The 26,311-nt window shown below is 39.0% G+C and overlaps 1 protein-coding gene and 1 long non-coding RNA gene across 3 annotated transcripts in view; both read right to left on the reverse strand.

The window, feature by feature from the left end:
- The window catches only part of LOC121926351, a 46,788-nt gene that overhangs the window by 14,678 nt on the left and 5,799 nt on the right, over positions 1 to 26,311 (reverse strand). For both annotated transcript variants that reach the window (XM_042459277.1, XM_042459278.1), the window contains exons 2-6: positions 10,480 to 10,555; positions 8,931 to 9,047; positions 4,946 to 5,069; positions 2,364 to 2,424; positions 2,227 to 2,273 (exon numbers count right to left, since the gene is read on the reverse strand). In XM_042459277.1, coding sequence (XP_042315211.1) covers positions 2,227 to 2,273; positions 2,364 to 2,424; positions 4,946 to 5,069; positions 8,931 to 9,047; positions 10,480 to 10,555 — 425 coding nt within the window. The remainder of the gene's footprint in view (positions 1 to 2,226; positions 2,274 to 2,363; positions 2,425 to 4,945; positions 5,070 to 8,930; positions 9,048 to 10,479; positions 10,556 to 26,311) is intronic.
- On the reverse strand, positions 19,209 to 26,283 carry LOC121926355. The gene is made up of 2 exons (XR_006103002.1): positions 24,794 to 26,283; positions 19,209 to 20,165 (listed from the first exon to the last, which is right to left on the reverse strand). It is a non-coding gene; the product is annotated as an uncharacterized LOC121926355 (long non-coding RNA).

Consider the following 26,311-nt stretch of genomic DNA (forward strand, 5'->3'; position numbering starts at 1 on the left):
TCCCAACATAATCCCCCCCCCCCCACCCTCAGAACATCTGGGACATATTTCCTTGAATACCCCAGGGTAAAATTAATAAAAACTTATCAGAGAGCCTACACGGCAACAGCTCCTGCTCATTGGAATGCTCTCCCTGAAAAGATCCAGCTGTGTTCCACGCTGGAAGCCTTCAAGATGGCTTTAAAAATGCATCTTTTTCAGATAGCATACCCCCCTGATTCTCTTTAGAGATAGAATACCCTAATTAAGATCCGGATATCCAACCACAACCAATTGTTTTTAAATTGTATTTGCTATGAGACTTTTATTGAACTGTGTAATATTGCTGATGTAACTGTTGATATATTGTATTGCTTGATTATTGTACTGTTTTGTATTGTACTGTATGGTATTGTGAACCGCTTTGATCAGATGGAAAAGCGGTATACAAATAATATTATTATTATTATTATTATTATTATTATTATTATTAAATGTGTTGCAGTATAACTCTATGGATGTCACAGACTACCTAAGGCCTGTTACAGACAGCCAAAATAAAGCTGCTTCAAGTCACTTTGGAGGTATGGTATTTCAATGATGCATGAGTCCTAACAGTCTGGAAGCTTCACCAAAGCTGCACTCCAGTCCTTAGGACTGGAGCGTGGCTTTGGTGCGGCCTTTGGACTCTTAGGACGCATGTATCATTGAAATACCATACCTCCAAAGTGACTCGAAACAGCTTTATTTTAGCTGTCTGTAACAGGCCTAAAAGACAAATCAATGGGTACAGAACATCAAGCAGGAATCCTCACTAGAACTCAATATGACTAAACAGAGGCTATTGTACTTTGGACACTTCAACTGCATCTGCATTGCAAAAGCAATCCAGTTTGACACCACTTTAACTGCCATAGCTCAATGCTATAGAATTCTGGGAATTGTAGTTTATTTTGGCAACAGAGCTCTCTGACAGAGAAGGCTAAATGTCTCACAAAACTACAATTCCCAGAATTTCATAGCATTAAGCCATGACAGTTCAAGTGGTATCAGACTGGCAGTGCAGATGCTGCCTTCATGAGATAACATGATAACAATGTTTGGTGAAACTGAAGGCAGTAGGGAAAGAGGAAGACTACATTACAGGTAGAGGTTCAATAAAGAAATCCATGGCCTTTAGCTTGCAAGACCTGAGTTGGATGTTAATAACAGAGTCTACTGGAGGTTTACCATTTATAGGACTACACTTGTCCCTCCACATTTGCTGGGATTAGGGGCACAGGGCCCCCATGAATGTGGAAAAACCGCAAATTACAAAACCACTCTGTTTTTACTGAGCGAACACCTCTCTAGGAATCTCTAGCTTCTCCTGTACAACTTTGTGGTCAACATCTGCCAGACACTGACCACAAAATTGCACTGGAGGAGTTACAAATGCTAAGTGGAGTGTTCTCTCTAAGTCCTTCAGTGTGATTTTCGGTTAAAGTTGACCATAGAGTTACGCTGGGGGACCTAGAGATTCCTAGAGAAAACATACTAATAAAACCTGTGAATAATCAAATCTGCAAAAGTCAAAGCCACAAATGTGGAAAGACAAATGTACTATAAACTGAAGCTATCTTTGATGGTACATAACAGCTTAACAATAAAAGTTAACCAGTGCTTTCATATAACTGTTATCATAAACTACAGTTACAGCAAAGGTTTTCTCCAAAAAAGGAGAAAATTTCAGTGGGAGTAGATATTCCCACTGCACATTTGTTTGATTTATTAAGCATGGTTATTAGGGAGCCAGTGTTATGTCTGTACTTACCTACTGTATGCAATTTACAACTACTAGTAAGAAGAAAATATTTTATTTGAAGTGTAGGGGGAAAAAAGCAACCTACAAATTTTCAGTCAGTACCCAGTTAAGACATAAGAATGACTTGTCACTACTAAAATAAGGCCACATAAACCTCATGCTTAATGACTAACTAGCTATCCATGGGAAACCCCAAAGAAGGGCATGATGGTAATTGCCCTTTCCCTTCTTATTTGCATGCAGTTACAAATAGGGACACCACTGCTTGATGCCCCTTGTTTCTAAGTAAATATCACTTGAGCAAACCATGGTTCTCTGATTTTATGGGTGGAATGGGTAAGAGGGAAGTGTAGTTAGTTCAAAAGTAGCAGACAAAGCTGAAACCATGGCAACTATGTAACTTCTACTGAAGCTTGGATTCTGTTGAAGAGAAACACAAATACCTTGGATTGCTGTTATTGGATCCCAGCCTTCAACATCAATCAGATATCTAAACGAATATACAGACACATGTTGATCACTAAATCAGAACATATCACCTTAGTGTAAATAATTATTTCACTTTTGCTGAGATACTTGCCTACATATAAGGTAACCTGTCCTATTAATTCCATAAGTACAGTTTACTCCAATGAGTTTTTCTGTTTAAAAAGCAAAAGGGGAAAATAACATGAATATAAACAGAGTGCTGGTTCGTTGTAAAAGAAGAAATTTTGAAAAATACTATTGCTGTTTACAGAAGTGGTACAATTACATTTCTATGAAACGTTAATTCTGAACATATTGTTCTCTTTAAGAGATGGTGAATTCAGCAGCAGGTTGTATGCCCCTGCTTGCACTTGCCAAGCCCTCACTGTGATGTGATAAGGCACTGCTAAGGCCAACAGGATCTGCCATCTATTCGATGAGGGAATGGCTAGAAAGCTGCTTTGGCTAAATCTTGAATCAGCTTCTCCTGCCTAACTGTTGAGTTATAGAGTTGACAGCAGAGAGGACATCTTTGGGCCAAAATTATCGGCCCTAAAGGAGTAGCTTGATGCCACCCCTTTGGATGCCGAATTGGAGCCGCAGCAACTGCATGCCATGCCCCCAACCGGACTGTTTGCCAATGCAAAAAGAAACAGCAGAAAGCTCCTCCTTTTTGAGCCAGCAAAAAGATGGCTTTTCCGCCACTGTCACAGCTTTGCAGCACTCCTGTGGCATGCAACATCTAAACACAATGCTGCCAGAGTATTGCAAAACTGCCTGCCATGTGGTCAGGCTGCTGGCTTCATGGTGGTTTCCTGACAGCTTGGGGGCAGGAGTCATCTGAAGGACATGCCTCCAAGCCGCTGGGAAGCTGCCTCAAAGGGATGCTTTGTTTCGCCCCTTAGATGGATTGCATCAAATGCAACAGACATTAGTTTTGCAGGTCCCATAATGGATGTCTGGCTTTCCCTTCAGATGATCCATGCTATGCAGAAATCTGTGTCTGCACAGGGTAATATGTGGATTTGGACAATATGGATACACATTTTAATGGCAATCATTTCTATATAAAGGGAGTGATGCAAAGAAACAAACAAATAGACCGCCCATAGGCATTTTGGATTTGAATTTCTTGGACATCATCCTCCCTATACTGCAAGGCAAACTACATTGGAATTTCAGGCAAGCTACAATAAATACATTAGATACATTATGAATGTGGTCTCTTCCAACTCTATGATTCTATGCTTCTATGTAGGTATGTATTCAACATATACATTTTTATTATTTAAATAGCAGCTGCACGGGACCCCCTCCAGCAAATAGAAACCAGAGTATGAAGGAAGGGAAATTAACCCTTCCCCCGCATCACAATCCCAATTAGCACTGTGAATTTTCAACTACTATCCACCCTATAACAAAAGCAAATTATGGCTAGAAAAATAAAAATGTTAAGGGTGAGAGGAGGAAGACTTTCATTGGGACTGCAGCATGCTAGGAGAGAAGCATCCTGCCCCCAACATGCATTCCTTACATGATATTTAAAGAAGAAAAATCAGGGAAGTTAAATACACACATTTAATATTCTGTATGGTTTGTTCTATAGTCATAACTTTGGAAAGAAGTTTATCAAATGGCAGAGAGTTCTTCCTTTGGGGGGAAAACCCCCCAAACTAAAACAAACCCACATTCTGCTGGTGGTTTTTAGGATCCATCTCAGTATTCACAGTTCAGCAAATGTGTTGATACAAATAAAAGTGACTTCACACATACAGTTAACTCTCTCTCATTTTATTTTAAAAAGCAAATCCTGCTTCACTCATCTCACAACTCTCCCATTATTTAACAACAAATAAAGCACTTCCAATTTTATTTATATTCTTATTTATAAAAGTGTGTGTGTGTGTTCTTATGACTGCAATTGTTAAATGGGTAAATGCAAATGTTGAAACACTTGGACAACTTCAACAGGAAAGAAGAAACCCTCAAAGTAAATAAAGTTTGGCTACCAGTCCTGAAGGATACCAAAACCAGGACTCAGCAAATGCAAATGAGAAAACACTCAGGGTGAGAGGCTTTCCCAGCAAACAATGATCACCAATTAGCAGACACTAATTCTCTTTTGCATATCCTCCTACCCTGAGGAGGCAGTCAACAACAAAACAATACACAGATTAACATGGGAATCACTCCTCCTCACCCAGGGTCACATAGTATATATATACCCACTCTCTTCCAGGTTAGCATTCTTTGAAGATGCCAGCCACAGATGCTGGCGAAACGTCAGAAATAAACTCTTATAGAACATGGCCACATAGCTTGAAAAACCCACAAAAACTATGGATGCCGGCCATGAAAGCCTTCGACTTCACGTAACAAATGTTGAAAGTTTCCCAGTTACTGCTCTATGAGTCTAGAAGGACCTAAGCAGGACATTCCAGGGATGAGATAGAATGTAGTGGCCATGTGTCTGCTGACTCCAAGGCCCCTTCATATGCCTAAGAGGAGCCAAATTTGGATCTGGATCCAAAAAGCTGCTGGACGGGACAAAGTTAATATAGCCTCTGGTTGGCATAAGCTAGGGTGGATTTGGAAGTGATAGACAATTCACTCATTCAGTACCCTACCCTGAGTTCTGCCCCAGTTAGGATTGCTGTGCTCATCCTGCACAAAATTAAATATGTTGTTAATTACCATTTTCTGCATTTTCCCATAAGAACTTTCTGACCCATTTTTTGAACTGTAGAATAGTGGCATCATCTGGGACTTTATGTCCAACAGTAACAAGTTTCTTATACTCCACACTTTTAGGCAAATCCTAGCAACAAGAAAGGAAACAAATTATTATTATTATTATTATTATTATTATTATTATTATTATTATGCTTTATTTATATAGTGCTGTAGATTTACACAGCGCTGTACATACAAACAATAAAATAGATAAAGTAAATCTGCCCATGGCGTACAATCTAAGAAATTGCAGCATATCCATTACTATGTATCTATAAGGCTAACAGAATAAAATTAATTGGAACAAGTAAGAAGTGCACCATTGAGTCAAGTAACTAATTCTGCCAAAGGGTCTTGTATAAACTCAAACTTTGATGGTTTTGATCTTGATTCAGAAACTGAATGGGAATGCAACAACTCCATCCAAATTTGTGTCACCTTCCTTCCATATACTGCATTTTTATTTATTTTGTGAATAATTTAACAGGAACCCTGTTTATGAGAGAAAGCCAAAGGCTTGCCTTACATACTTGTACATGAGGTAGACTTACATAAACTTCATGTATGAGGGCAGGTTTGGGGGCCAAAATTATGGATTTTGATATGACCCATGAAGAAGTCAAGATTAAAACATAAGGACGTGTAACAAAAGATGTAAAGGAAGAAACAAAGGAAAATGATACCAAATAACTTATGAAATTTGGCATGCATAATGTTTGTGCTCTCCCTAAAGGCTGGATGGATAAGAAGGGAACTATGGTAAATGGTGGCTATGTGATGTGTTGGGGAGGCAACCACTCTCAGTCATGTCTAAGAAAATGCACACATATCAAAAAGGATGTAAAGACAAGAGTTAAGATAAAGTATTAACTCTTATAAAAAAGGAATGATCTTCTTCTCTGAGTAGAGTAGTGAAAAGCAAGATCTTACTCTGTGTTCCAGGAGAACCTAAAAGAAATACCAGTTTCCTTTATTCTCTCAGTGCATCTTTGAGGGAAAGAGCCAAAGAGATGCCATTGCTGAGATTTTCCTGCCCAGGCATTAAAAAAAGGCCAGAAGTGGCACCCCAGCAAGGAGAGTAGAGGAGGTCAGTAATTTTTTTAGGTTCTCCTGTGATGGACCAAACTCTTGCCTTTTGCCACTCTAATCAGAGAAGGGGATAGTTCCTTTAAAAAAAGAGTTAAGGTACAATGCTTACTTTGACCCATGAATACGTCGAAACAAGTTTTTTGGTTCAATTTTTGACCAAAATTTTTACACTTATACATGAGTATATACACTAGATGAGAGCCAGTGTGGTGCAGTGGTTTGAGCATTCGACTATGACTCTGAAGAATTATAGTTTGAGTCCCCGCTCAGCCATGAAAACTCACTGGGCGACCTTGTGTGAGCCATACACTCTTAGCCCCAGAAACTCCAGTAATAGGGTTGCTTTATGGTCACCATAAGTTGGAAACAACTTGAAAGTACACAACAACAATACAGTTGGCTCTTTGTATCCATGGTGGTTCCGTTCCAGCCCCCCTCCCCATGGATAGCAAATTCTGTGGGACCTCAAGTTCCGCTAGCTTCAATGGAAGTGCAATAAGCACACAAACACACTGCTGCAGCAGCATGCATGCGCCACCATAGGGGAGAATAAAGTGGGGTCATCCATGGATGGCAAGCTTGCAGAAAAGAAGAGCTGATTGTATACAGTATATATCTGATTCCAAAGGTTGCTATGCCATGTTATCATCACGATCATCCACTAATACATACTTCTATCAGGATCAGCTGAGAATGTAATCAGTGTCTCTTTCCATACTGAACACTCTGCATATGTATGTATGTGCCTTCAAACTGCCTGTAAAGGGCAACACCATGAATTTCTCAGGGTTTTCTAAGGCAAGGAATAATCAGAGGTGGTTTTGTCAGTTCCCTCCTCCAAAATATAGTCTACAGCACCTGGTATCCATTGGCTGGATCTGATGGTTTTAGGGTATTTAGGCCTTAAGTACCCTATGAGAATTAAATTAATGACAGCCATTTCATGTAAGCATTGCTATGGAGAAAATGAAATATTGTTAATCTTTAAGTGATATTTTTCTGCTTTTGGTAAATTGATTAAAGTCAATGACTATGGTAGTACTGTTACATTATTAAATTGGATGACTGATACAAATGGAAGTGATAATACTACTACTATTCTTTGTGTTCTTCATTCATTTATATCCTGATTTTTCCCAAAAAAGTAGGACTTAAGGTGGCTTAGAAAAATTAAAACAAATACACAGATAAAAGTATGAATAAAAAGAGTTATGTAAACAACTTATGTGTTTGTATTCAGCAATATAACTATACTAGGATAAAGCTTTTTGAGCTGTGTTGTATGCCTTCAAGTAATTTCCCACTTCTAAGTCATTTTGAACCTAAGGCTGGAAATGATAATACTAATCATAGGGTTTTCTTAGCAAGATTTGTTCAGAGAAGGTTTGCTGTTGCCTTCCCCTGAGGCTGAGAGCATGAGACTTGCCTAATGTCACCCAGTGGGTTTCATGGCTCAGCTGGGAATTGCACCCTGGTTGTAATCCAACACTCAAACCACTGTACCACACTGTTTCCACCCTTTCGACCTAGCAACTGTGTATTTTCAGAATGAACACAAGGATGGTCTCATACACATAGGAAAATGCTTTTCTGTAATGACATGGATATCCATTCATGTTCTCTTTACTTATTTTCCCCAGTATTGCTTAGCCCCTACACCACACCACTCTTCTTGCTGCAGTTTCTAGTGCAATTTGAATTCAAGCACAAGGTTGGTATCCACTACAGATTTTGTTGTATAAGCAACTGCACAACCAACCTGTAATTTAGGACAATTTAGTCCACTTAGTCTAGAATTACACAAGATTTGGGCCATGTTTTAGGAGTTTATTGTTTTACAATCTTAAAACGGGGTTAAGTCGCTTTAAATGCTGTCTCTGCCTCCTGTTACATTTTGTAATTTAGGAAGGGGCATTTAGAATATTCAGTCAGAGAGCTCTTAAGCCTTACTGAACTACATACCCCCAAATGCAACAGGAGGCAAGGAGCGCATTTAAAACGACCTAGGTTCGCTTTAATACTGTAAAACGATAAACTCCTTAATGTTTATTATTTTGAGACTACAGTTCTGTGCAGATCCACTTGGCAGTAGCTTCATGCAAGACTGTGGATCTTAATCTCTTAAACATGATAAATAGTACAATTTTTAATATGCTAAGTGGCAATTGATACATTTTGTGTTGTTAGATAATTAAATATTACCCAAACTTAATCCACACTGCAGAAATAATCCAGTTTGACACCATTTTAGTTGCCGTGGCTCTGGGGGAAGAGCAAACTACAAACCCCAGGATTTTGTAGGATGGAGCCATGGCAGTAAAAGTGGTGCCAAACTGCATTTCTGCAGTGTAGATGCAGCCCATGATAAGAAATAAATATTGCATATATTCTAACTTTTTTCAAAAAAATTCCTTTTTTCTGATTTTTGAGGTAGGGTAGGAGAGAATGGCTTTACATTTTTACCAATAGTTTACATGTTACTAAGCCTAAGTATTTGTAACTGGAATAAACACAGGTTTTTCTTTCTTTTTTCTTTTTTGGTACTCTTTAGCTTTTCATGCATCCCTTCGCTTGTTTCACTGATTCATCTATGTCAAATATTGGATTGTAAGCTCTTGGCCAGGGAGGGGGGGTGGAGGAGCAGAGATTTATCCACTTGTGTTCTGTAAAGCCTCATGTAAATTGATGGTGCTACAAATAAAAAATGTGACATCATGAAAGAATTCATTGAGGAATACATAGTCCTTTCATAGCTAAAGACCATATAAATGATGAAGCGTTGATCAATTTTCATATCTGTGTTAAAAAGCACAGAGTAAAAGTTTAATTTTCTTTAAAAATATTAACTTACTATTACCTTAGCATAATTGTATTTTGCGGTATTTGTTAAATCGATAATTAAGCCAAGTTTCACATTGAGGGCCTTCAAGGCAGCATTCAGATCTTTTGGTGTAAACTTTTTTGTTGTCAATACCTGAGTAAAACAGAGGAAAAAGAGGTCATATATTGCACGTGGGAAGATATTCCTATGTAAATACAAGAATCTGCTTTATGTGGATTAGAAATTAGAAATAAACATTCAAGATTAGCAGGTAGTTTATAACTGTTTACTTTAAAATAAATAGGAGATACAAGTAGTAGGACATGTATTACTTACTATTCCCACCCTCCCACCCCCTTCAATCTACACCTCTTGTTTGTTTATTTATTTTTCTGATCAAAACCAGAAATGGGTAATGCTAGACTAGGTTCTAAATTGCATTGGTCCAAACGGAACAAATTAATGTGTCTAAGAAAGCAGGCATTTGGTGAAATGCCAGATTTTTGGTCACAAATCTCCAGAACTGGAGTTAGTGCAATTCCAGCCTATGTTTGTAAAGACAAACTGCTAAGCAGAATCTAGGTCGAGTAGATCATTGTAAACATCTTTTATCTCTAGATTTTCACTGTTTGAAGTATCGCATCCTTCACAGTATATCTCTTTGCATGCTCTTGGGCAATACTACCATTTATCAGCAAGCAGCAAACATAATTTCCCATTCTTGAACTTATGTGTGACTTCGTCTAGAACAGAGGGGTTAGGAGATAAGAACAGAAAGAAATGCAACAGCTCTTCATATTTAACTAACATACTGTATCATCCTGTTTCTTTTTGTCAGCCCTAAGAAGCAAGTTAAAGACAGGGAGAATTTACAATTTGTGTGAATCTTGATTCCTGGAAAATTCTCATTTGGCCCAGGAGGAAATACTGCAGTGTAAGGTGTACATAAATGTAGGGCACACAGGACCAGTTCCTGTACTCTGAATAGCAATTGTCTTCATTTCCTACCTCTCAATTAATTAACTCTACAGATGCAACCAAGAGACAAGTCTTGTTCTTGAAAGCAAAGCCAATATACAGGCCAGTATCCTTAATAAACCTGGATTATTGGTTCCACCAGCATATTTATGGAAAGTGTGGACTCTGGGAGAGTGAAGATAGAGGAAGCCAGTCCAGATGTTTCCCAAAACATCCCATAGCCAATCCGTGATGTTTTGACCAGGGATGGAGCTATGCCTGGGGGCCACAGAGCAGCCATTGCACTGCCTAGTGAACCACTTGCATATGAAGGTACCCAATATCTCCTTATGCAAAGTCAGAAAAAGTAGAGCAATTCCTAGCTGTTGCACCAAAGCAGTCCAACAGGATTTTGACCACAATTTGCATTAGAACTACACTATTTTTAGTGATGTCAGCCTTACAGACTGTGGAAGATTAAATATTGCTTTTTTCTTGTAAATATTCTTCTGTTGATCTGTGTTAGAATAGAGGAACAAGCACTGATTGTATAAAATGTATCTGAATGTATCTTTTTTCCTACATTCTATGATTAACAGGCATTTATGAAATAGCATTTTATATATACCCCTTTCAACGGTACTTTGAAAGCAATAAATCGAGTCCCTGGTATAGGTTGTCCAATTGGTTGTATATCCCGCCATCTGTGAACAAAAACAAAACATGTTTGAATGTTAATTATACATGTGTTAGGAGGATCAATATTGCAGTTAAGTGTTTTACAGTAAACATCATAGTCCTGATCCAAAGATATATAAAATGACCAAAGACTGTTTTTAGATTACTGTAGATTAAGATCACTGGCACATTATTGTTGTCATCATCCTATCATTGGAAGCTAGCTACTATTTTCATCCCCACCCTGCTTCTGATACTGACAAAACTGATGGCTTTACCATTAGCCTAATACTGCATATGCAGTTCTTAGTCCACTGTTACTGAGTCAGAGAAGTCAAATATGAAAGCCCTTTTGCATCAGTGGTTTCCATTCCACCAGACAATGCATATGTGATAGCTTGTCACAGAGGCTCCTACTGAATCAGACTGCAGGTCTTAAAGCAGAGATGATCTGATGAGCAGGATTTATTTTAGATCCGGTACAAAACAAACAAACAAACAAAAACAAAAACCAGAGCAAACCAGACAAGTAAATTCAGCTGAAACACTGTGTAAACAAAAACCATGCCAGAACCACTTTTTTGTTTTAAGGAATTGCTAGTATTATTTTCTCATTATCTGCGCTAACATAGTATTGAAAGTAAGTATGGACAAAACACTTACTGAGACCTCAGAGCGTGATGCAGTCAAAGCATTTGTTAGTCTCTTGGATTTCAATGGGAAAGAGTCTTTTTATGAAGACTCAAGTAAAAAAAAAATCCACATGCACACACAAGAGAGAACTGTGCTCAGAAGTTTCCAATGGATGCGATTGTCCTGTTACGCACTATTCTCTTCCCCAACACACACATCTTATTTGGACACAATAGTATATACAGAAAAAATGGCAATCACCTTGTAAATATTTTGTATATTAAAAATTTAAAAACATTTATAGCTATGTTACTACCCATTGGTTTTTTTTTAAAAGCTAAACTGAAGTAATGTATAATTCATCTTCTGAAACATTCATCTAGGAAACTTAAGTTAACATACAGTGGATAGAGTTTGTATTCTCACACTCCTGTTTCTCATACCTAGACTGAGAAAATAATCTTTTGAGATAATCAGCAGAGGTCCTTTTCATACTATGAGATTCAGCAGATGGTTACTGAGGGAAAAGAACTCACTGAGATGATGTCTTAGTTTTGGAACATGTTTCCCAAGCAGGCTTGTCTGGCACTTATCTTTAATGTCTTTCCAAAGTTAAACCTGTTTTGAGATTCCCAGACTTCTTATGTCATGTCACTCTCTTCTATTCTGTTTCTTAATAGTGTTCAATACAGCTTTTATTGAATTGCTCCTTTTAGTTTTTTCTACTTATTTTAATGTAATGTTAATGGGCAGGACACACATTGTAAACAAAAATGACAATAATAATATTCATTCTGTGAAATGTAAAAAGTATCTGACCCTTTTGTAAATTGATTTAATCTTAACAAAGGTATCTGGACACTCTCTCAATACATAATTTAATAATAATAATAATAATAATAATAATAAAACTTTATTTATGTACCGCTTTTCCGGTGATCAAAGCAGTGTACAACAAGAATATAGGTACATACAGATTAAAAATATAAAATCCACAATCTCAATATACATAAAAACACACAGCCAAGAGTCTTTTCAGTCAATGATGTGCAAGTCTATCAAGAGTAATGACTACAAAGAGTCAGACGGATATGCCAGTTGAAATAAATGTGTCTTCAGAGCCTTTTTAAATGCATCCAAAATGGAGCAGGCTCGGATTTCATCAGGAAGGTTATTCCAGAGAGTAGGTGCTGTCGATGTGAATGACTTCTTGTGAGTTGTTGACAACCTCACTCTCGGACATTCTAATAAGAATTTCCCTGATGTTCTGAGAGTGCGGGACGGTCTCAAGTAGCTCCTTCAAGTAGCTCGGGCCCAAGCCATGTAGGGCTTTATAGGTAATAACTGACACTTTGTATTGAGCCCGGAAGCTAATGGGCAGCCAGTGAAGAGATTTTAAGACCGGGGTTATATGGTCTGCCCTAGATGTTCCAGTGACCAACCTGGCTGCCGCATTTTGCACTAACTGAAGCTTCCGGACTTGGTACAAAGGTAGCCCCATGTAGAGCGCATTACAGAAATCTAACCAAGAGGTTACCAGTGCATGTACTACCGTTTCAAGGTCCTTTTGGTCCAAACAGGGACACAGCTGGTGTATCAGCCGAAGCTGGTACCAAGCACTCTTGGCCATCGCATCCACCTGGGATGACAGTTGTAAGGATGAGTCCAAGAGTACTCCCAAACTGCGAACTTTGTCCTTTATGGGGAGGCTAACCCCGTCTAGGACTGGATGACAAATAGCACTTGCTATGGAACTATTCAAATGAGTCTATAAGGTTGCAGTTTGACATCACTTTTAATGTCATAGCTCAATGCTATGAAATTCCGAGATGTGTCGTTTTGTGAGATATTTAGCCTTCCCTGCCAGAGAGCTCTAGTGCCATAACAAATTATAAATCGCAGAATTCCATAGCATTGAGCTATGGTGTTATTGGCAGATGCTGCCTAGGTCTGCTATTTATGGGACAAAATAAATCAAGGCGGGGGAAATATGGCTTACAGGCCACGTGTGGCACTGCAAATCTTTTTGGCAACTTCCAAAAACCCCTCAAAGGGCCTAAATACCATGAAGGCACCAGATCCCATCTGATCTTGAAAGCTAAGCAAAGTAAGCCCTAGTTCATACTTGGATTGGAGACTACTAATGAATACCAAGTGCTGTAAATTATAATTCAGAGGAAGGCATCTGCAAAACTACCTGAGTATTCCTGGCCTAAGAAACCCTATTTAATCCATGGGTTTTCCAGGTAATTTGAAGGCACGCATGCACACACATACACACACACATGCACAGCCCCTTCAAACACTCCTTGACCCTCCGGACACAATTTTATTTTTTTCAAATGAAAACCACCCCCCATTCCTCCATGCTCCAAAATCACTCCTGAAGTGGGAGATTGCCTTTTAATCCCACAAACTCCCAATACTTTAAAAATCAGCTGAACATTTTCCAGACAATCTTACTTCTAGTCACTTCTGGATTTCATTTGTGCTGCAAAAGTGATACTGTGTCCAGCTGTGGGGGGAGGAGACAGGATGGGGTTGAAAGTGGTCCCATCCCCCTATGGGAAAGATGCCCATTCTTAGTCCACAATGGTTTGTGCCACAAGAATACAGCTTTTTCAACAAACTAATACCATGAAAATGACTGACATATCTGAGAATTGGCAATTCACATGGATCTATTGCATTAATATTACCATCAATACTATTGTGAATATATTGGTCCTTGGTATCCACGGGGGTTTGGTTCCAGGACCCCCTGTAGATACCAATAATAATAATAATAATAAGTTTTATTTATAGACCGCTATTCCGCAATGATCATAGCAGTGTACAGTAAATCCATGGATGCTTAAATCCCATTGAATCTAATGGCACAATGAAATTGTGTCCCTTATATAAAACAGCAAAATCAACATTTGCTCATTGTAATTTATATATTTAAAAAAATATTTTCTAACTATGGATGCTTTAAGCCATGGATAAAAATATCTGTGGATATGGAGGCCCCACTATAGTGGGCCTGTCTGTAGCAGGATTTAAGCACTGCCAATGACCCCAACAACACTGGCCAGATTACATAAATGCAGATGTGTAAAAATGCATAGACATTTATTTTTGAATATTCAGGTAATTATTGCATACATCCATGATGGAAAATAATTTAATGTACCATACTGGTTCATCCCTTTCCTGTCCATTGCCAACTGTACAATCAATCAATACATGGAAATGTCCACTTTATCAAATCAGCCCAGTCATCTATTCAGATTTTGTTTCAGAACCCAGCAGCAGAGGAGGAGTTCTGGCGTTTGGCCTTGGGCACGCCTGAGCTCTCCTCCTCTCCACCCTAGTCCTAAGAGCCAGAGGCGGCGAGGGTCCTCCAAACGCAGCCTGAGACTACAAAAACCCTCCACCAACACCTGCTCTGAGAAAAACCCAGCAGCAGAGGAGGAGCTTTGGCGTTTGGCCTTGGGCATGCCAGAGGCGGAGGCGTGGGCCCTCCAAACGCATCCCGTTTGTATTTTTTCTGCCTATGGAAATTATTTTAACCTTTTAAAGTCATTTATGCTTTTAGCAAGGCTAACTTTTAACTTACAAAATCATTTTACCATATACATTCTTTACTAAACCTAAATTGATAGGGCACATTAGATATAACAGTCTTATGTGTACACTGTTGAATGCCTGATGTTAAGCTTACATAAACTTACAACGACCTAAAGCCAGTTTCAGACAGCTCTGAGAAAAACTTGACCATAAGTGGGACCCTAACAATATTGCCACTATTAACAAGAAAATACAAACATGAATAGTGAGGATATAACTCTGGAACATTCTTCACTCTCAAACTACTTCCTAAAAGAGAAAGTTGTGCAATCAAAAATAACTCAATACTTTACTAATTGCAGACGCAAATCCCCTCATAGATGTTCTCAGTTTAATATAGAGGTAAATCCTATGGGAACTAAGGAAATCTGTTATTTCTCAACACATCAAGGATATTGATTTCCAGACTCATATAAGCCAACTAACTTTACATCCTGTTAGGGAATCCAGTAGACCTGGCAAATATGCAAAATATTTTGCAAATTTGAATGTCCCGAAATTCAGAAGAGCTTTCATGTCAGCAAGGTTTAACATCTTACCATCGGCCGTCCTGGAGGGCAGATTTAAAAAGATCCCTTACCAACACAGATACTGTCCTTGTGGCTTGGAGGAAATCGAAAATATTAATCATGTTCTCTTTGGCTGTTCTTTGTACACAGAAATACGTGCTTTATATATAACACCAATTCTGTTGCAGTTTCCAGGCAGACAAGAGAAATTTTATACAAATTTTCTACTTGCAGACCAGAAGGAAGGTATAACGCAAGCAGCTGCACAATTCTTTGCAGCTGCCATTGCAAATCGTAAAAAGTTTGTTAAAGAGATGTAATATGTTATAATATAATCTCAATATCTGTATAGATGGCTTGATTTAATGGTAACATTTGTAAATGAGGAGGTATGGCCGTATTTTACCATACCATTAATCTAATCTAGTTGGGGACCAAAGTCTAATGAAGTTACCCCAACCAGTTGCATCTGATTAATGGCACTTTATAGTTTAACTCTTGCTTAAACAAAATATATGACCGTAGTTTTGAACTAATATGTCTTAAATATAATACTCTATAACACAATATAATGGAATTATTTACGAAGTAATAACAACCTACTCATTATTGTGTGTTTACCTAATAATACAGTCCTATTCTTACTTTTTATAAATTATCATTTGTTTATACTCTCCAATCTGCATGTACATGAACCTGTGGTATAAAATCAAGTTATGTTTTAAATTGGAATTTTGTAATTGTGCTGGCCAAATGCCTGTAATAAAGTTTGTTTGTTTGTATAGAACTTCACTGAAGCTATCCTTCCTCTGTAAGAACATAAATATACAGTATACGCTTATCAGATTACAGTTTTCAAACACCAACGAACAATCCAGTCTTGGTAAGATTGCTGATTTACTTATTTTTAAAAAAAACAAACAAATAAAAATAAAATCCATGTTAAACTACCTCCTGAACAACCTTATAGTGGCAAAATTCTGTTTTGCAGCAATAAAACCCATAGGGCTATAGTAACTACTACAGATAAGAATCAATAACTGGTGCTAGCAACTAAAAGTAATGTCTTCTCCTGACCCAGCCCAATCTTACAGTATACAGAAAAAGGAGAAGGAGTAATATCTTGTTAATATAATTGGGTTAAGATGAAGGGTTAGATGGTTTTTATCTTTATTTATATTTGTACTCATATTGCAAATTTACTTTTTAAAATATGCTATTATTGTGTTAAAACTTTTAAAAACTTTTTGTATTGCCTGGAGGTCTGTTGACTGTAATAAAGGCTTTGTACTTGTACTTGTTTCAAAACTGTAAAACGTTGATTTTCACGTGTCAAATGTACATATTCTATCATTATTTATGTATTTATTTGACTTATAGCCTTCCTTTGAATCCCAAAACAAGGAAAATATCTAAGGAAGTAGACTTGGGTCTATGAAACCTTATGCTAGCAACTTCTTTGTCTCACATTACGGCTGAAACAGACAGTCATAAAGGGGTGGTTCTATGCCATCCCTTTGTGCGCCGGACTTGCTGCATACCATGGCCCTGATCTGGCATTTTTCTGGCCCAAAAAGAAGCGGCAAAATGCCACTCCTTTTTGGGGTGGGAAAAAGGGCACCCTTTCTGCCGCCTTGGTAGCTTTTCGGCGTTTCTGCAGCGTAGCACATATAAACACCACATAGCAGAAACGCCATGATGCTACCCACTGTGTGATCAGTGGAGCAGTGTGACACCAGCTTGGGGGCAGCATTGGAGCATACATCATATGTACACCACGCCCCCATGCCACTCCAAAGCCGGCATTTTTTGCCTGTCTATTTTGGCCCTTAGTTTCAAAGGTGCTATAAAATCCCTTTATGTTGTAAGTGCAACTTAAAAAGAGATAATTTTACTCCTTTTTCTAAGTAATTGTACCTTTTTCATTACCTCTATAGGTATGGAATGTGGCTTCATGAAATGGTAGAGGAATGTTGCATAGATTATGTGTAGTTTAATGCTGTTCCTTGTGCTGCTGTCTTGTCCTGTTGGTGGTAATGAGACAACAGTCAGGTGAAGAGGACTGTGTATTTTGTACTACAGGCCAGTGAATTGTGTTATTCTTTTTTCAGTGACGAAAAGTAACTATTTTAGTTATTTGTGAGAAACAAGCAAGAGTATTTTTTTCAGATTTCAATAGTAGCTTTCTATTTTTTCAGTGTTTGAACTGCAACAGTAAGTAATCGTAACTTTCAAGATCTGAAGATAACTCTAGTCTAGAAAGACACACACACATATTTAAAAAGCAACGGGAAGGCAATTGGGTAACTCCAGTTCTTCCTGTTTGATATACTAAATGCAACAATTCTACACTCTATAAAGCTAACTCTCAGGATTACAGGATGGAAGAAGGCTATCTATTGATTGTATGTTCCAATTTTAGTTACTGCACAATTATATCTACCCCCCCATCTATAAACTCAAAATCAACTGCGGCAGAATTTGCTTAAGTACCCTAAAACATGGAGTCTACATAGGCATGAGGCAATGGGTTTGGTAACAGCCCATTTAAAACCTGTTATTTTCTAGTGAAACTAGTGCTTTGTTCTTAATAGACAATTATTTCAAGAGAGGATTTTTACATACGATCTGATCAGCAAATTAACTTTGAAATTAAGCAGACAACCTAGATTGATACTACTGTCAATGGTACCAAAAGCCCTGAAGCCAATTGGAGTAGTAGCATGTAGGGATCAAAGGATGAATGCAAATGTTAACTTCAGTTCAAATAGTAATAACAAATTATCAAAAAAAGCCAGCCTTTGGTTAAATTTTTCATATATTTGATTTCATAAAAAGCTTTGGAAAGGTTGTGTGCGTATATGCGACTTCAAGTCACCTGCTGATTTATGGTGACCCCATGAATTTCAAATGGGATACTCAAGATGTGGTTCTGCCAGTTCCTTCCTCTGAAATATATAGCTTACAGCACCTGGCATTCGCTGGCAGTCTCACATCAAAGGACTAACCTGGGTTGACCCTGCTTACCTTATTACAGAAATAAAAATACTTCAGAAGGGTAGGATAAGAATAGTTAAAACTGGAAAATAAGATACATTTAACAGGATATCCATTAAAAAAATCTTATAAGCAGTATGAAGAAGGGAATGTATTATCTGGAAGAATGTGTTTGCTGTCATGTTTAGTTTTAATGGTTAGACTCTTGAAACTGTATTATATGAATTTTTACTTTTGTAATTTACACACCCTCCCCGATTTATTTTTTTCAAAAGCCACTGAGCAATCCAGAAGATTCAAATGAGATTATTAAATGGTAATTTATACCTAAATCAAATTACTTGTGCCAGCTACAGGAGATTCACTGAAATCACTGAGGACAGAATCTATGTAAATCCCATTAGGTCATTAGATCTACTCTACTTAAGAATGAAACTTTGGCACAAAAATGTGGCTACTCTCATGTCATTTCAGGTAGTGTTTAGAAGGATCATCCCTTGCTGCTTTGCCTAAATACTCTAAAGGTAACAGATCTTGTTGATCCTGCAAGCTAACCAGGGTCACCCCTGCTTACTACTTGGATGGGAGACTCCCAGGTGCTGTAGACTATTTTTCAGAGGAATGAACTGGCAAACAACCTCTCCATATTCCTTGCCTAAGAAACCCTATGAAATTAATGGGGTCACCATAAATTGACAGGCAACTGGAAGGCACATACCCAAAACATCCCTTGCTACTATTATTGGTTCGGGACAGAATCATAATATAAACATCACTTAAAATTGCTAGCTACAAAAACTACAAAACCCATGCTGTTCCAATACATTTGGGGGCACTTTACTTCTGTTATTAACCGCGCGCGCACACACACACAGTGTGTTTCCCAAAACAAAATATTCTGGGTTTTGGAACAATAAAACAATTAAAATATGATTATAAATAATAACATTTTAATAAATCATTTAAAACATATATAAATTATAAACCATAAAAAACAGAACGCAATGTAAAACAGTGAATAATCTACACGAAAATTTCTCAAGCAACACTAACAATTTTTTAGTTATTTTGCTTAACAGTCTTAGTTTTAATTAAAAACCAAGCACTGAAAAAGGAGCCTGCATGGTGTCGATATTTGAGTATTGGACTGTGACTTTGGAGACAGAGATTCAAATCACCACTCAGCCATGAAAACCCACCTTGGGCAAGTCACATTATCTTAGCCTCAGAGGAAGGCAAAGACCTCAGAGGAACCTCCACTGAACAAATGCTGCTAAGAAAACCTTGTGATAGGGTCACCTTAGGGCTGCTGCCAGTTGGAAATTACTGGAAGGCACACAAGAACAACAAATTGAAAAAGACCACAAAGTAGCTACTGCATGAACTTTACTGCAGAGGGCTTTCCAAAGAAGTCCTAGCATGAAAGCAGCCTGCAGAGAAGACCCTGAGGTCATCTCAAGCAGGAATAGCATTAATAATCAGCTTGGTTATGTAACCACTGACAGCTTGAGCCTCAGGCTACCAGCAATTTCAAATGTAGTCTCCAGTCAGCCTTGCTAAGTAGTCTTCTCAGCATTACTTTGCCCAGTCTGGGTGGCTGCAGCTAGCATTCAGAATTTGTTTGGCCCCTACAAAGCACTGGTTCAAAAAGATGCTACATCAGGCTCACAGAGGCACTAGGAAATTAAATTATTTTAAAATGTAGCAGACAGCTAGAGGTTTTTATCAAGGGGGGGGGGGGGCGGGAAGGCTGCTGTTGCATCCATGGAAAAGTAAGGGAGAAGGATGGTGGAACATCTATCATGCTGGATGTGGAAGTTCACTGGGATGATGATGCAGAGATTCCACAAACTTAACACTAGTGCTGATCTTGAGGTTCAGGTAGCTACATAGGGAAGGAAGAAATCTGAATTAGATCCAGAAACAGAAGAGAGAGCAATACTCTTGACAAGGCATTGGTTAGAATTACTACATCATAATTAAGAATCCTGTAACCCTTAGTTTTAGGTCTAAGGGGCAAAACAGACCAGCATAATATGCCAGTTTGGGGGCAGCGTGGGGGTGTGCTGTTTAGATGACGCACGCCCCAACACTGCCTCCAAGCCACCACCATGCCAGATGGTGGGCAGTGTTATGGCACTCCGGCGGTGTGTTTATACGCTGCACACCATAGGAGCACCGAAAAGGTAGAGCCTATAAATTGTGAGACACAGGGCATGAGAACACTGGCAGTTGAATCTGCGAGGACGTGTCTGTATCATTCGTCATTAAGAAACTAGCTTCAGCTTGGGGAAAACTGCCAGATATTCAGTGGAATATAAAGATAAAAGAACAGAGGATGAAGCTGAGTGGGTGTAAGTAGGGATAAAATTAATCATACAGAGTTAGCAAATTAACACTGCTGCCTGGCGTGTCTCCACCACATGCAGAAAGCTGCACCATTCTTGACAAACTGATAGATGAATAACTACCTAGAAAAGCTGCCCCACATGCTGATACTGGTAAAGTTATGCTGAAATAGACATAACATAGAGCTGTAGGAACCAATATGCTTGCAATGGCTCCTATTAATATGTTTATACTATTGAATGCTGTTAAAATACTAACAATACTCAAAGAGATTAACTTTTCGATGTCTGTGTAGTTACAGCTGTGAAATGTTTAATTCCTCAAACAGATGAGAATGTGTTCTTAAAGTGTAATGTTAAAATGGTTATGGATATATGATACAAGGGATAGGTTTCTATACACGCAAAAGCCGTTATGAAATATCTGCATAATGTTTTAGCGGACTCTATATATAACAATAAAAAGAACATGACATAACTGAGAGTTATGAGGCTATGTTGACTGGTTCAGAAGGGTCATGTACTTATATGTGTTATTATAAAGCCTATTGAACAGTTGAATAAAATCATTATAAAATGTCCTGATGAAAGGATAACACCCTGATGGCTGTATGATTTCATGAATTGAATATAAGATGCCTCACATGTAGTACAGTGTAATGTAATAAAGTTGAGTCCAGAGATTAACGCGTGTATTCCCTAAGATGTATATATATGTTTATAAATCTCTATGGCTACATATAATAAATATTCCAAAACAGCACCAAAGAGTCTACTCATTTCCCAAGTAAACATCCTGAAATTCTAATACTTAAAAATGCTTGTGGAGCATTGATGGTTAAGTATTAGAATTTCAGGATGTTTACTATCTGTTTTAACAACTATCATGACTTGGGTACTTAGGTAGCCAGAAGGTGCTTGCAGGTGACACCAGACGTAATTCAGATTATCTGACAGGTAGCAAGAACTCTCAGTCCCTCAAGCTAAGGGATGTTGTAGAGAACCATACCTGTTTCATTCTGAACCATTTTCAAATTTGGCCCTGTGAACAATTCCAACAATCCAACTGTAGAGTATGGATAACTGAAACAATACTGTTTTCTTAAGTGTTGATAACAGGGAATAAAACCCACAGGGCTCACTGACATTGTTTTGACTTTTATTTGACATGAGTTACTAAATCATAAATAACTCAAAAACATGTTTGAAAGATGATCAGAAACTTCAGCACAGTGAGAGGATTCTAAGTATGCTTTTATTTGGGAGCTCAATTATCTTTCACAAGTATGTCTACATAAAACCCAAGAATTCCTTTGCAGGCTTACCTCTATGCTAAGTGAGCAGTTTCATACATTCTGATATCTCGACTCTTAATGATGTAAAAGCATCAACTGACTACTCAGCAAAGCCAGAGAGGGAAAAAGAAGAATGGCACTAGGAGAATTTCCACTATAGTCTGTGATAGTATCAGAAACATACTGTTCAGTTAGCAAGCCTCACAAGGGGTTATATACTTAGAATCTAGTAAACAAAGTGACCTTGTGGCAGCTTTGAGACTAAGAAGTTGTAGTGTAAGTTTTCATAAACCAAGGGCCATAGAAGGCCTGGAAGGATAGGGCCAGGATAATAGAGACTGCATGGCGTACTCCCAAACCAGACTGCAGTCATGGTCCTGAATAGGCCACAGGCAGAAACAGATTAAATCAGCTCCTGAAAAATCCGGTTTTTGCAGCCTCTGTGCAGCTTCAGAGCGACTTCTGGCCACTTTGGGGGCATGCATCATCTGAACGCCACACCCCCAAAGTGACCAGAAGCCGCTTCTTTTGGCCCTTGTGTTTCAGTCTTAGTCTACTTCCTCAGATGCATGGAGTAAGCTAGTGCCTATGAACAATATTTATAAAAAGACTGTATTAATAGTCATAGAAATTCAAAAATTGTGTGTATGGTAACGACGTGACAAGTTCAGTTTTAACAATGGTCTTTGATGGACAAAGGCAGGAGGAAAGATGTTGCCTAAGGTCAGGGTGGGTGGATGACTGGACCTTTGCAATGCGCTGTATAATGGGCTACCTTTGTACCAAGTTCAGAAAGTTCAATTAGTTCAAAACATAGCAGCTATATTAATTGCTGATGATCTTATTACACCAATATTAAAATCACTCCACTGACTTCCAGTTAATTTCCAGCAAAGTATAGTGTTGGCTATTACCTTTAAAGCCCCACATGGTTTTGGTCCAGGTTACCTACAGGATTGTCTCCTCCCACATACTCCGTCCTGTACATTCAGGTCCTCTGGGGGACATTTACTTCAATCACACAGAACTAGACTGGTACCCAGAGAACCTTTTCGCCAGCTGCTCCTAGACTATGGAATGACTTGGCAGGAGAGATCTGACAGCTAAATATGCTGCCTGGATTTAAAACAGTATGGAAGATCTCCCTTTTCTAACAGGCCTACCTATCTGGTTTTAAACTATTAATTTTAAATTGATAATTTTAACAAGTATTGTTCCTAGTAATCCTATGTTTATGGGTTTTAATCTGTGTTTAAATGGTTTCCATGTCCTTAGTTATATATTGTGTATTCATTTATGTTGTACTCCACCTCAAGCCTTGGAGAGAGGAGTGTAAGAAATAAAAACACATTACACTACTATCAATCAATCAATCAATCAATCAATTCACAGAATCATAGAATAGAGTTGGAAGATACGACAAGGGCCATCTAGTCCAACCCCTGCCATGCAGGAACTCTCAAGTATCCCCAACAGATGGCCATCCAGCCTCTGGTTAAAGACCTCCAAAGAGATTCCACCACACTCCGAGGGAATGTTTTCTACTGTCGAACAGCCCTTACTGTCAGGAAGTTCCTCCTAATGTTGAGGTGGAATCTCTTTACCTAGAGCTTGCATTCATTGCTCCGGGTCCTAGTCTCTGGAGCAGCTGAAAACAAACTTGCTCCCTCCTCAATATGACATCCCTTCAAATATTTACACAGGGCTACCATATCACCTCTTAACCGTCTCTTCTCCAGGCTAAACATCCCCAGCTCCCTGAGTCATTCCTCATAGGGCATGGTTTCCAGACCTTTCACCATTTTAGTCGCCCTCCTTTGGACACGCTCCAGTTTCTCAACATCCTTTTTGAATTGTGGTGTCCAGAACTGGACACAATATTCCAGGTGGGGCCTGACCAGAGCAGAATATAGTGGCACTGTTACTTCCCTTGATCTAGATACTATATTTCTATTGATGCAGCCTAAAATTGCATTAACTAACTGGCCAAGAGGATGGTGTGTTAACTAGTGTTATTGTGTAGTGAGCCAGGAAACCATTGTCATTGTTCAACTCACTGTTGATGGACTAGAATTTGTGGATATATTCTAACAAGTTTTGTATTTCTATGGCTATACATGGTCTGCTTATAAAGGTCTGTTCCTAGGCACTAATTCATTCTATGCATCTATGAAAATAGACTGAGAGCCTATACGCATTAGCAGGATACCATGGGCTAACTCTGTGGTGTCTCACCCACAGTTCAAACCCACTTCTATCCCTGGGCTGGTGCAGTGACTGTCATGCAACTGGAGCATTCAGAGTAAACGAGAAAGCAGTGGCAAGTAAGGGGGTGCAGGGCCATGTAATCTGCCATCTATTGCAGTGGTTTCCAGGAAACTCTGCTGCAAACAGGTGGTCATTTTAGACCACATTAAAGGCAAGGCTTTTGGGCCAGGGTTGGTCTGGAACTGTCAGATCAGCATCCACACTGGCTGATTCTGGGCTGGGGTTATTGGCCCATGCATTCAGCCCCTAAGTCCATGGTTCAAAACACTCTGCAGAAATAATGCAATTTGAGACCACTTTAACTGCCCTGGCTCAATGCTAGGGATTCTCGAAACTGTAGATTTGTGAGATAGCCTTCTGTCAGAGAGTTCTGGTGCCACAATAAACTATAATTTCCAGGATACTCTAGCATTGAGCCAGGGCAGTTAAAGTGATCTCACACTGGATTATTTCTGCAGTGTGTTTTGGACTCATGAAAACTTATGGTATTAGTTTTCTCTCAATTAGTCTCAAAGGTGCTACAAAATCCCTTTGCATACTGATAGTCCTGACTAATGCAGCATTTTAGACTAACAGAGGAAGTGAAAAACACATTAACTGACCTTTACTACTTCTGTTATATTCTTATGCCATCTTTCTGCTTGCCAAGGTTCTTATGTTACACAGTAATCAAGAGCAGTCAACGAATCCTGTGCCATTCTGAAGGCCTTGAACCCTATGCAGAACTACAAACAATTAAAATTGATTTCCACTATGCCTATGATTAGGCACCAGATATTTGTCATATTTCAGCTTCACATATTTGATCCCCGAGGAGATCAAACTACAGGAAATAATTTCAAACTAGAAACAGAAACCTACCATTCTCAATGTAAAAAGAAGCCTACCATGCTCAATGCATTCTTACCAGGGTTGGGGAAAAACCTTCAGGGCTTTTTTTGTTTAAACTTTTTTAAAAAACTTTTTATTCATTCATGTTTTAACCAAAAAAAATTAAATTCTGCTTATATTTATCCTGTGGCCATTCACACTATGGCATAAACCAGTTTGCAAACCAGTTTAAAAGGGGGCTGTTCATACTTGTACCAGGTTTTCCGGACCCGAATTTCTTGTGTGTGTATGTGCAAATCCCCCTTAACCCAGTGCTTTTGATACTGAGGAATTTTCAGCATCTTTTCAAAAGCACTGGGCTTTTTAGGAAGCTGCCAATGGGAACGTGCTTCCCATCCCATTTGGGGAACCCAGAAGGGAGGGGTAATGAGAGGAGGGGTTGGAACCTGCCAAGACCATCCCATCAGTCTTGGCTTGGTGGGAAACCACCACTGTTTCCCCCCTCATTGCGCTCATGGTTAGTGGGTGAAGATATTGGCTCTTTAAATCTAGAGGATTTAAATTTCCCGCACTGTCAAGTGGTCCCTTTAAACCACCACGCAATCGTTTTCCTCTTCTGCCAGTGAATTGGTCTTCTTTATCTGCACCAATGCATGATGTCCAGACATCGCCAAAGTTGGGTAGGGGGTTCTATTGGGAACATGGTGCGGCTTGTGTTTTTAAAAAAAACTTTGACAGTATATGTGCACCGTTGCATTTGCATGGCTTCAAGAAGGGTGGAGGGTTTCACAGGGTGTTTCTTGGCAAGGGTTGTTCAGAGGGGCTTGCCATCACCATTCTGAGGCTGAAACAAGTTAGGGAGAAGCAGCCACCTCTTGGCTGGACTCCTGTCTGCAGCAGGACCCGTGAAAGCCACAGCCGGGCACTGGAGGAATGAAGCAGAGGGTCTTCTGGCCAATACTCCCCCTGTAGCTGCCTCATTCCCTTCTTCTCTTTCTCCTGACCAGCCCCATGGAGGAAGGCTACTGCGATTCTCAGCCAGAACCTCCCAGGGGTAGGCAGAGGAAGTAGATAGCGGATGTTGCCTGGCTCCGTTCTATCCATCCCTTTCCTGGCACACGCCCCCATCGCTAGGACTTCAGGATCTCCCCACATCACCAAGTAGAATCACATCACCAAGTATGACAGCAGAAGTGGAATGACACAGATGCACATCATTTGATTGACAGTTAAAAAAACAAGATCAAACACATTTGATATGGCGGCTCCATTTTAAATCAATACAAATG

The sequence above is a fragment of the Sceloporus undulatus genome, chromosome 3, assembly GCF_019175285.1.
Source record: "Sceloporus undulatus isolate JIND9_A2432 ecotype Alabama chromosome 3, SceUnd_v1.1, whole genome shotgun sequence".
Lineage (NCBI taxonomy): Eukaryota > Metazoa > Chordata > Lepidosauria > Squamata > Phrynosomatidae > Sceloporus > Sceloporus undulatus.